Below are 12,813 nucleotides of genomic sequence, written 5' to 3'. Positions count from 1 at the left end.
ACGAGTTTTAAAAGACTTTATTTTATTATGCCGTGGAGGAAATCCCCTTATAAAGTTGCTAAAACTAAGATTTTTGCTTACGCTTTTAACAAAACTCGCCAAAGGCTCTCAGACGTGATTTTGGTGGATGTTAGTTAGCTTGCTGACGGGCCGAAAGAACATCCGCTCCAATCAAATTCACGTCTGAGCTCGCTGAGGTAAGAGGTTACGTGGTCACGTCTCTGATTAGTCATCCTTACGGTGACTAATCAGCCCCCTACTTAGGCACTGCGATCCTTACGATCCTCTGCTTTCGATACCTATTAGATAAGAATTAATTTAATAGTTAATAGGCCAATCAAGTGCACTTGGGTGATACCGACATTGATTAATGGTTAACCTTACCGGTTGGCTATAGAGCAACAAGGTTTACTACCGCCCCAGCAGCTTCGATTAAAAGCAGCATTCTAGTACCTAGCAGCAAAACTAGTACCTAGCAGCTCTAGCAGCATCTAACCCCAGCCAGCTTAGAATATCGCGAGATATTCTACAGCACGCAAATTAACACCCAGTACGACCTCTTTACTGAGTGCCAGTACCCCTAGCTTTTCAATAGCACCTAGCACCTAACAGCCCTCGGGTAGTACCCCATCAGTAGCTACCTTAGTAGCTACCTTAGCAGCACTTATGCAGTATACTAGCTTATACAGCATCCAGCGTTACAGCAACCTAATAGCTTTGCGTAGTACTTAATACCTAATAGCTTTACGCAGTAACCTAGTGTAATAATATAACCTAGTAGCAAACCATTACCTAGTACGCGTTTTAGCATATAAATCAACATCTAACAGCCTTGCGCAGTACTCTAGCGTTACAGCAACCTAGCAGCGTTAGTAGCACCCAATACCCAACAACCTAGCAGCGTTAGCAGCATCCCACAACCCAGCAGCATCAGCAGCACCCCCTATAACCCCGACACCGTCTGCTACCTTGCAGATCTGCTACGTCGAAAATTACGTCAATAGCACGCCCCCAAACGCCAGCGTGCCCCTTTTCCTCCTACGGCCTTTACAAGCCATAAATACCACGTCAACAGAGTCTATATATTGGTGGTTTTACGCATAAAAAAAGAACTGCTAGAGGAATTGAGACCTGCTAGCACGCGTCTACAACGCGAGCGCGTTCACCCTCCTCTGCCCTCTACCCTCTGCCCTTTACTAGCATCTACGGCAGCTACGAACTCTTAATATGGCACAATAACTTCCTAAAGGATGGAAAAGCGGGAACTGCTTAACCACCGGACGGCTTTACTATATTAATATCTATAATAACAAAGCCCAATAGAAGTTTCCAACTATAGCCGCTTATTAAAAACAGATTTAGGATATATAGGATATTCTAGACCTACATTAACGACAGTACGAAAGAGTCCAGAAGGCATATTAAGAATAAAAGGAAGAGATTAAGGAGTTATAAAGCGTAGTTTAGCAATTACAGTAATAACAAGCTATACTAGCGCAAGCTCCGTCCGCACAAGCTCCGTCTGCACAAGCTCCATCCGCATAAGCTCCGCCAGCTTTACCCTCTCCGTTAACTAAAGCCAAGGAGCCACGGCAGTTAAGCTCATATAAACCCCCGCAACCTCGAACCTACAAAAAGTGCTCTACTATATTCCCTTTGGGTTAAGCGCTCTTTAAACATTTGCCAGACTGTTAACTATTTTAGTGTACTAAGTGCGGATCTATATTCCCCTCAAATACTACCCTCCATAAGCACGTTTGGGGATGTCGTCGTCCAAAGGATTAAGCTTTATTAGGATAGAGGTCTACCAACTAAACAATTGTGCCATTATACCTGCGAACTAACCCTGTGACAAGACTCTGTGCCAATCTGCCTACAGAACCGACTCTACGCTAGCACCGTACTGCTATATACCATCAATAAACTAATAGCGCCGCTATGCCTGCTATTACGATACTGATCGCGCTAATACGCCTGTGATCTACCGACCGAATGATTATGCCGATACGCCTGCGATCTACCGACCGAATGATCGTGCCTATACGCCTGCGATCTACCAACTGAATAATCGTGCCTGTACGCCTGCGATCTACCAACTGATAGACAAGCTCTATGCTTAACCACTATCACTACCGCCGCTAGTGCCGTACTACCACCCAAACAGACTTTTGCTGCTTTTACCTACAGCTAAACCTAATACCTTGCTGCCTTCCTGCAGCACCACAATTGACTTCTACTGCTCCACCTATAGTAATATAATTAACAACTGCTGTTCCGCCTGCAGTACCACCATTACCTGTTCCGACTGATACCGGTACATACGATGTTCCGGAACATTTCTGCCTCATTCTGGAACGAGTCGTCCTTGTTCCAGAATGAGTCGTGTATCGCTTTGATCGGCTCCATTCCGGATTGCTTGCCTCATTCCAGAAAAGATCTTTGAAGGTTAGGCTAATTACTAGGTGGTACAGTAGGTAGAGGCTCGCCAACGCCCACACGCATACCACGAGTCGTGAAGTTCTTTAAAATAGATGCATTTTATGCCTTTATTTTTCTTCATTTCTAGATTTAATTGGTAAATAGTTATCGCATAGGGTCTAGAATAACCTTAAATTACACTAACTATGCCTATATGACGTCGCTAAAAGATCCACTTAATAAGTGTATATTTGGTGGTTGAATAATATTTTGCAATTAAGCGTAAGGCATTTTACAGGGCTCTTGTGAGCTCCTTTGTGGTGTTAATTTTGCTTAAAATTCGCCTAATTAGGCTTAGCGCAGGGGCTATCGCGAACTTTAAAATTTTTTTATTAATCCTTCCTTACCTACCGCCTCTACGCACAACTTAATTAGATCCTTAACAATATACGCAACTTTTCTGTAAGTTCTGAATATATATTTGACTCTACTGCTAGCTTAAATCTAACACCAGCGATAGCATTGTCGTCCTCCGCGTCTACCTCCGCGCCTACCTCCGCGCCCGCACCTAATGCAGCTTCCTTACCTCCTACTAATACTCCTACCGCGAACGAAGACTATAACGCTAGCTAAGTAGTCGTTTCCTTCTTAGTTATAGTAAAGCCTACCTTTACTAAGTATCTAAAAGAAACCTAGAACGCCTTAATAAAGCGCGTTATATAGGAAAAATATAACGATATTATTTCCTGGCTTACTAATCTAGGTCGTAAAGCTCTCTCGCAGGCCGAACGTAACGCTAAATTAAAGGCTAAGAGCCGCTGGTTTATATAGGAATAAGGCGAAGAGTATATACACGGCCTTTAGAGGCGGTTAATTTGCTTACCTAACCGTAGCTTAAAGGTTGTTCCTAAGCCAGAAATATATAATACTATCGTTCGGTGTTATAAGGAGCTTTACCACGTAGGGTAGAAGAAGATATATAGTACGCTTGCGGCCAATTAATACGGTATATAGCTAGTGGAAGTTATTTAGCTTCTAGAACACTGCCGGGTGTACATTAAGTAAGTTTAACTTTTTATAAAATTGTTAGTCGTACTAATATTCTTATAGGAGCGCTCCTAACGTTACACGGCTACCGCTTAATGCAATTGTCTCTAGGGCTCCTTTTGATCGTATTTAGGGCGATCTTATTAATATACGTAATAAGGCCGACGGTGAATATAAATGGATCCTACAGATACGCGATTACTTTAATAAATACTATGCCCTTTACCCCCTTAAGCAGAAGACCGCTGAGTAAGTCGCCGTAGCTGTGCTCTAATGGATACATTATTATATTTACCCGCGTATTTGGCAAAGCGATAACAGCTTAGAATTTAAAGGCGCCCTTCTTATACTACTTCGGCGTTATGGAATTAAGGTAATTAATAGCCGGCTATAATACCCCTAATCGCAAGGCCTTGTAGAGCAAGCCAACGGTTATGTAAAGAAGAAGCTTTATGCAGTAAAGCGACTCTTAGGAACTTCGCGATGGGCGGCGGCTTGCCCAATTATTATAGCCTTAATTAATCGCACCTACTATGAATTAATTAGCTGTATACCTTTCTACTGCCTCTATAGGAGAGATCCTTAGCCATCTACTTTAGTGGCGCCTGGCCACCGGGCTACTGTAGAGCCTTTGCTAGAAGTTACCGACGCCTCTAAAGCTAAGGAGGAAGAGGATCTTAATGGCAATGAGGAAGTTCTTAGTCCTCTATCAGATAAGAACGGTGATAGGCAATAGGCAGCTAAGCAAGAGCGCAAGGATAATAAATATTCTAATGAGGAACCTAACGGCAGTTAGAGCTCGATCGCGGCTAAATATAAAGATAAGGAGAATGAGGATTAATTAGAAGATGAGGAGAATAAGGGTTAATTAGAAGATGAGGAGAATAAGGGTTAATTAGAAGATAAGGAGAATGAGGGTTAATTAGAAGATAAGGAGACTGAGGGTCTGATTAATCCTTATTCTCCTTATCTTCTAATTAAAGTTAATATACAGAGGCCGAGGACTCCTTTAAACCCTACTTTATCTAACGATGATTAAACCTTTAAAGGCTGCTCACCAATTTTAAGTCGAACTCGCGAGATTATGGAGGCTATGCAGTTATTAGGATTAAGTGGATTTAAACAGCCTCCGCCTTTACCGGAAGGCTTTCCTACACCAAGCCAAGACGCCTAGATGCAATTAATAAGAGAAGAGTTTACTAAATTAAATAGACAGATTATAGCTGACGCCGCTGCTAGAGCTCTACAGCAAGCTGAGTTTAATCGTAATATTAAAAGAAGGCAGCGATCTATCTATTAGTAGGAGGAGTTATATCTAAATGACTAGATTAAAGATCTAAAGGATCCTTTTTATACACCCGGAGGCTCCTTTATAGATAATCTTGCTATAAGGGTTAAAGATATACGCGTATAGCTCTACCGCGCAGCTAGTGGAGTAGGCCTGCTACCTATGGATTTTAATAAGTACTATAACGTCGCCATACCTTCTTACCGGCGTAAGTTAATTCGGGCGGTAAAGGACTCTAATCACCCTATTTACTCTATACCACCATGGCAAGAGCTTATACGGTAGGTGCGTAAGAGACTTAAGGAACGTCAGAAGGAATTACAATTGCAGTAGCTGTAAAGTCCCTCACAACGTTTAGATTCCTCTACTTATAATTTATCAGATTTGTATAAGAGAGTTTAATAGTAAGCTGCTCACTCCCGTAAATAAATAAAGAAGAAGTATAGTAAGCAGCACTATGTTACCGAATTCAATATAAGTGACGTCGTCCTTTTTAGAATTCCTAGAAAGCTTTAACGTAGTACTAAAGTCTCCCGTATACCTGGCCGCATATATAAGATTTAAAATTACGGCTACTTTGAGGTTTGTACTTAGTACGGAATCGTTAAGGAGCTCTTCTTAGGTAGCGAGCTTGTTAAGCCGCTAGAGACTTATAATGCTCGCCTTAATATAAGCGTTAGTATAATCCTGCCGCTCTCTACAGTAGTTAAAGCCTATTTAATAACTACGCGGCCTACCTACTATAGGTATAGGCAAGGATATAATGATTAATAATATAGCTGTTAAAAAGGAAATATAGAGTGTTCTTCCTACTGCTATAGAGGAAAGCCTTGTATAAATTGGCTGACGGAGGACTCCCTAGGTAAGCCTCTAGTAAGAGCTTACAGAAGGCTTACTAGTACTTAGATTAGCTCTTAAACAAAGTGAGCCCGATAGGGGACTCTACTATAAAGTTCTACATAACCTTAATTAATAACAGTAGATAAGGAAGGCAATTAATTAAGCCTACCGGCGAGGCTGTATAAGCTAAAGGAAAGGAAAACGACAAAGTAAGTAAGGTTAGCGCAGCTAGGAGAAATCTAAACCGCAATTACGCCAAACCTAATTAGGTAATTAGTCTATGGCTAGTAGAACGTTAGAGGGCCCGGCTTTTAATAGATTTTGGTAGGTTTAAAGCTTTACGTAATTTATAAATTTTAGTATTAGGGAATATGATTAACCACCCCTACCTAATTGGTTTTTACTACTTATAGACTATATCTATAACGTAGAAAGGCCTTTAAATACACCTGTAAATCGCAGCGTAACCTAGTTTAGATAGAATCTAATAGTGTTGTGGTGGTTTGGGGGGGGTAGTAAAATTTAATCTCTAGAGTAATAGAAAATCTCATTAGAAAATTAAAATCTTATATTTTTATACTAGATATCGCGACTATGCTCTACTAAATAATAGATTATAATATCTAAGATATATAACCACTTATTTTGCAGCCAAAATCAAATTAATTATATATTGGTCCTTATTTATAATTATTAAGAAATAGGCAAAATCCATATATTTATTAAGAAGTTAAAAAAGCTCTATTAAATCTTAATATAGCTTTAAATCTTTTCCAGAATAAGGCAAGATCTTTTCCGGAATAAGGTAAGCAATCCGGAATGGAGCCGATCAAAGCGATACACGACTCATTCTGGAACAAGGACGACTCGTTCCAGAATGAGGCAGAAATGTTCCGGAACATCGTATATACCGGTATCAGTCGGAACATTTACCTCGTGCTGCCTTCCACCTCTAGCTAAACCGATACCTTGCTGCCTTACTGCCTTCCTATAACGCCATAAGCACAAAGAAAGAACTGCCAGTGTTAGAATATATAGACAGGAATATATGGACAGAGGTTACCCATGCCGCTGTCGCGATCCACTTACCTCGTTACCGAGGTAAGTGCCGGCCAGCTCAACGAGTAGAGCCCACCTCAACGTCAGATTTGCCAAGACACCTAAATACTATCAATATTCTTATTATATATTATCAACGCCATAACTACTAAGTATATTCGCGTTGAAAATAAGATCTAGGAGGCTTTTAAAGAACTTTAAGAGTTTACCAAGCCCAATGTTGCAAAGGCTGTGCGCTGACACGGTGTTCCTGAATCACGCCTCCGCGCTCAGTGGAAAGGACGTTAATTACGTTACAAGAGGCCTGTAGCAGGTAGAAGGCTTACTAACAATTAAGACCTTGCTCTTTATAGCTATATTAATCGCTTAGATTCCTTATATACCGCCGCTTAACTACTAATCTATTTACTTGCTCGCAGAGATAGAGATATATTCTAAATAATGTATTGATTGGGGGTGTAGGCCCGAGGAGAGGGTAATCATCTCAGCCTGCTGTATTGCATAGTAGGTTCCCTACTNTCTNAAGNAGTNGTAGATNATTACACACTNATTNCCCCCCTCNGGCCTACCGCAAGCCTAAGAGGCTGCAAAATCTATCTATAGGGTGGAGGGTGGGAAAGCGAAAAGCCGAAAGGCTGATTGTGATAGATATTGATGTTGCCGTTCGGAGGGAAGGCGTGACTTCGCTTTGAATAGACATTTTTATAATATGTTCTGCAGTAAATTAGATCTTAGATTAAGCTAACGAAAATCTAAATTAGCCACTACCTCCTATTAGCTCTTACTTTGTTAAACACTAGCTTAGCCGCCACCTAAAGTACTATAAGCGTAGGCAGAAGATAATAGAGCTTAAGCGTATAGCGGTATACGAGCCGAAGGATATTAAGGCGTAGTTTTATTAATACCGCGACGTTATAATTAAGTATATAGTTATGCCTACGGATATATATAACTTCGATAAGTTAGAATTCTGCGTTAGTATTAGCAAGGACCAGTGGATTATTATAAAGGAGCCTTATTAAAAAGCTTATATCTCTACGGATACAAATTACAAGCTAGTTACTATAATGGAAATAATAAGTAGTGATAGAGTTAATCTACCACCTATAATTATACTTGTGGGCGTATAGTTCCTCTACTAGTGGTTTAAAAATTCAGCCCTTCCTAACTACTATCTATTGGGCCTATTAAAAACAGGCTATTTAAATAACAAATTAGCTTTTAATTAGCTTAGGTACTTTAACGCGTATAGCTTTTGGCGCTAGCTAGGTGTATATAGGCTCCTAATTTTTAACAGCTACGGCTCTTACCTTACGAAGGAGTTTATTAAGTATTGCGATAATCGAAAGATTATACTATTTACCTTACTGTATATAAGCCACCTTTTACAGCCTCTTAATATTGTTATATTTCAGCTATATAAACACTACTATAGTAAGGCAATTAAGCAAGCGATACAGATAGGCTGTGTAACGGCGCTATCGCACGTTACCTGCTAAATTCTGCCATATTCTGCCGACCTGCGATTGGCCCGCCTAAAGCTAGCGCCTTGGCGGCTCACCCTATATATTTGTTTACATCGGTCCTGGCGACCCCTTTTCCTTCTCTTTAGCTTAGTATCTTCGTAATACAGCATTCTACAAGCTTCGGTTCAGAGGCATTTGTATAAGCCGTAACAGGCTGCACCAACTTTAATAAAGTTAAATTCCTCTACGTAATTGAATTAATTTGTCGCCAAACGTTTAAATTAAGTATAATTAAATTAGCCTTCCGGTAGGTAGGCCTCGTTCCTTATAACCCTTAAATCGTCCTTAATTCTATGCGCAAGGCGCGTCCTACTACCCCCCCCCCCTTTACTACCTTATAAGCCACCATCTATACTATATATACTAAGATCTTTATATACAGTTTAGAAGAAAGTTTTACTACTAGCTTAGGAGGTATATAAAGATAATAAGGAGGCCATAGATATCTTTATAAAATTCGTAAAAAGTAGTTCGGCAAATATATATGCACGACTACAAGCTAAACGCAAGCTTATAAATACACAAGCAGTTACCAGAGCTCGTCAGCAACGCTAAAAAACTAACAGAAAGGTTGTATAGAAGGGAGGGGTTATATATACAGCAAATACACAGTTAATTGTACAAAAGCGCGAGCAGGAGGAGGCTCTAAAAGCTGCATATATATTACTAAGGAAGGAACGGGCAACCGCGAAGTAGCTTCTTTAGGACGCCATAAGGCGGCCAGAGCCATAATCTATTATATATAGAGACTCCTTCCATTAAGAAACCAGTACTACACTACAAGATTCTAAATATTCGACTTTTTGGTAGAGCTCTGCGGCTTTAAAATTATGGTCTTAGCAAATCTGACGTTAAGGTGGGCTCTACTCGTTAAGCTGGCCGGCACTTACCTCGGTAACGAGGTAAGTGGATCGCGACAGCGGCACGGGTACGTTGTCTCGTTCCCAGACCTTCTTGCCAAGGCTTACTTTGCCAAGCCGCTAGCCGCTTTTGGCAAGACCTTCGTTAGAAGGTCTGGTACACGGTTCGGATTTTTGTTAGTCCCGCGCGGCATATTTAGGCCTATATACACCTACTTTGAGCCAAATTATCTTAACTTCTATAGCTCCCCAAGCTATTCCTAATAGCTAGAATTACCAAATCAAACCTGGCGAAGAAGACTACGTTGCCCGATTTGCCCGATTCTAATTCGTTGTCTTATTATCGCGCCCGACGCCCCCGAGTCGTAGCGGCTGCACCCCTCCCACAACTACCGCCGCCCTCTTCTTACCGCAGCTAGAGTACCTAAATTAATAAGCCAGCTTTAAATAATACTTAAGGACTGCTAGTAGGTATAGATTTGCCTTATAGAAGGGGGTAAGCTTTACGTAGAGCTTTGGTAGGGCTTTGTGCAGAGCTTCGTGCAGAGCTTCGTGCACAGCTTCGTGCAGAGCTTCGTGCAGAGCCTCGCGCAGAGCTTCGTGCAGAGCTTCGTGCAGAGCTTTGTGCAGAGCTTCGTGCAGAGCTTCGTGCAGAGCTTCGTGCAGAGCTTCGTGCAGAGCTTCGTGCAGAGCTTCGTGCAGAGCTTCGTGCAGAGCTTCGTGGCAGAGCCTCGCGCAGAGCTTCGTGCAGAGCTTCGTGCAGAGATTCGTGCAGAGCCTCGCGCAGAAGCTTCGTGCAGAGCCTCGCGTAGAGCTTCGTGCAGAGCCTCGCGCAGAGCTTCGTGCAGGGCCTTGTGCAGGGCCTTGTGCAGAGCTTTGAGCAGAGCTTTGAGCAGAGCTTTGAGCAGAGCTTCGAGCAGCTTCGAGCAGCTTCGAGCAGAGCTTTGAGCAGCTTCGAGGAGAGCATCGAGCAAAGCTTCGAGCAGAGCTTCGAGCAGAGCTTCGAGTAGAGCTTCGAGCGGAGCTTTGTGTAGAGCCTGTATTAGAGCTTTATATAGAGCTTTATATAAATATATAGGCATATAATATATATTATACTAGTAATATTATAGAATTTATAAAATAATTATATAGGAATTATATAGATGTTAATTTATTTATTTATAGTAAGGCTAATAATACTATACGGCTCCTAGATCTAGGGCCTAGGACTAGATAGTAAGGTATTAATAAAAAGCTCCTTAGCGCTACTAGCTAAGTTATAAAACTAGTAGTTATATAGAACTATAGGGGCCATAGAAGAACACTATGTGCTATACTAGAACATAAAGTAGTAGTTCTACTAGTAGACTTATATATTAATATAACTATTATATAAAGAATAGTTATAGTATAAGACTATATAGTAAAGAAAATATATACTAAATACTAAAATGTATATAAGGAATAAGACGTATATAAGGAGCGAGGGCCCCTTAAAAAGGTAATACGCCTAAGTATACTAGCTAGGAAGCCCTCTACCTATAGGTAATAGAGAGAGAGAAAAAATATAGAAACTACTAGCTTACTAGGCGGAGACCTAGCGCTATACTAGTAGAGTATTACTATAGTAATAGAGGATAAGAGGCTATTAGTATAGATAGAGATCTACTATACTTATTATAAGATAGGTAGACCTTAAATAGAAGCGATAATAGAAGGAGGTAGCGAAAATATAAGACGTAGCTATATAGAATACCCTATAGTTAATACTAATACTCCCCCTATATAAAGGACTAATAAAGGTAAAATCTATAGCTAGTAAGTATCTATATTCTAAATACTATACCTTAATACACTTATAAATAGCCTATTTGGTTAGTATACTATATACTACTTTTCTATAGCTACCGCTTAGTAAGGTACTAGCTATTTACTAATATAGATATAAATTATATTACTTATACTCTTTATAAGTAGGGGCCTATAAATAGTATTAAAATAGCTTATAGCCTAAGGAGTTCTTTAGTAGTTTTAAATAGTTTATAAGATCTAATAGGAGGACACTAAAGGATACGCCCCCTTTTAGCCTCTTAGAGACTAAATACTGCCGCCTAGCCGTAGGTAGTACGCTAGTAAATTACTAGATACTTTTACTACCCCCCCTCTTCCCCTAGATCTTCTAATATACCCAAAGATATAAAAATATATTAGTTTAGTAAAGGTAAAACGTATAGAACTAGCTAAAAGGAAATACTTAGGTTTTCCCCCTTATAAGGCCTTTTCCTATATAGAAAGGAAAAAGTCTATAAAGACCTAAATAGGGACTAAATTAGGCAATAAATATAATTATTATAATTATTTATAAAGATATTTAAAACTTTATATTAAGCTTTAAGCTTAAGTATATAATTATTATATTAATTCTATTTATTNCCCAATTTAGTTCNTTTTTAGATCTATATATACTTCTACCTTTCTATATAAAAAAAGGCCCTATAAGGGAGAAAACCTAAATATTTCCTTTTAGCTAGTTCTATACGTTTTACCTTTACTAAACTAATATAATTTTATATCTTTAGGTATATTAGAAGATTTAGGGGGGTTAGTAGAAGTACTTAGTAATTTNCTAGCATACTACCTACAGCTAGGTAGGGGTATTTAGTCTTTAAGGGGCTANAAAAGGGCGTATCCTTTAGTATCCTTCTATTAGATCTTATATACTATTTAGAACTACTAAAGAACTCCTTAGCCTATAAGCTATTTTATTATTACTTATAGGCTTCTACTTATAGAGAGTATCTAAGTAATATTATTTATACCTACGCTAGTAAATAGCTAGTCCCTTACTAAGCGGTAGCTATAGAAAAGTAGTATATAGTATACTATTATTATTAATTCTATTTATTGCCTAGTTTAGTCCCCTTTTAAGTCTATATAGGCTTCTACCTTTCTATATAGGAAAAAGCCCCATAAGGGGAAAAACTTAAGTATTTCCTTTTGGCTAGTTTTATACGTTTTGCCTTTGCCTAGCTAGTATATCTTTATATCTTTTAGTCTGCCTTACGTACTATATTTCTTAGGTATATTAGAAGATCTAAGGGAAGGTAGTAGAAGGGTCTAGCGATTTGCTAATAAGCCGCCTATAACTAGGCGGGGGTATTTAGTCCTTAAGGGTCTAAAATAGGGCGTATCCTTTAGTATCCTCCTATTAGATCTTATATACTATTTAGAACTATTAAAGAATTCCTTAGCCTATAAGCTATTTTACTATTACCTATAGGCCTCTACTTATAGAGAGTATTTAGGTAATATTATTTATGCCTATACTAGTAAGTAGCTAGTCCCTTACTAAGCGGTANCTNTAGAATAGTANTATATANCGTANTANCTAAATAGGCCACCCGTATATATATTAAGGTAAGGTATTTAAAATATAGATGCTTNCTAGCTATATATTTAGGCCTAGAACCTCTATCTATAGTAGAAAGGCGGCTATAGATTTTACCTTTATTAGTATTAACTATAGGGTGTTCTTTATAGCTCCGTCTTATATTTTCGCTTCTATTTAAAATCTATCTATCTTGCGATTAGTATAGTAGATCTCTATCTATATTAGTAACTTCCTATCCTCTATTACCGTTATAGCGCTCTACTAGTATAGCGCTAGGTCTCCNCCTAATAAGCTAGTANTTCCTATATTTCCTTTTCTCTCTTTACTATTTATAGNTAGCGGGCTTCCTAGCTAGTATATTTAGGCATATCGCTTCTTTAAGGGACTATCTCTTTTTATATA

The 12,813-nt window shown here is 39.3% G+C and overlaps 1 protein-coding gene across 1 annotated transcript; it reads left to right on the top strand.

The window, feature by feature from the left end:
- Positions 1-7,917: 7,917 nt before the first annotated feature.
- Positions 7,918-8,429, top strand: K441DRAFT_592805 (uncharacterized protein; the record flags this gene model as incomplete). Its single annotated transcript, XM_067644900.1, has 2 exons — positions 7,918-8,119; positions 8,323-8,429. Coding segments are annotated over 2 exons (309 nt in total), but the record flags the coding sequence as incomplete, so codon positions are not given.
- Between the last annotated feature and the right edge of the window lie 4,384 nt (positions 8,430-12,813).

This window comes from Cenococcum geophilum (genome assembly GCF_001692895.1).
Source record: "Cenococcum geophilum 1.58 unplaced genomic scaffold K441scaffold_81, whole genome shotgun sequence".
NCBI lineage: Eukaryota > Fungi > Ascomycota > Dothideomycetes > Gloniales > Gloniaceae > Cenococcum > Cenococcum geophilum.
This window is presented reverse-complemented; position numbering and strand designations above follow the sequence as displayed.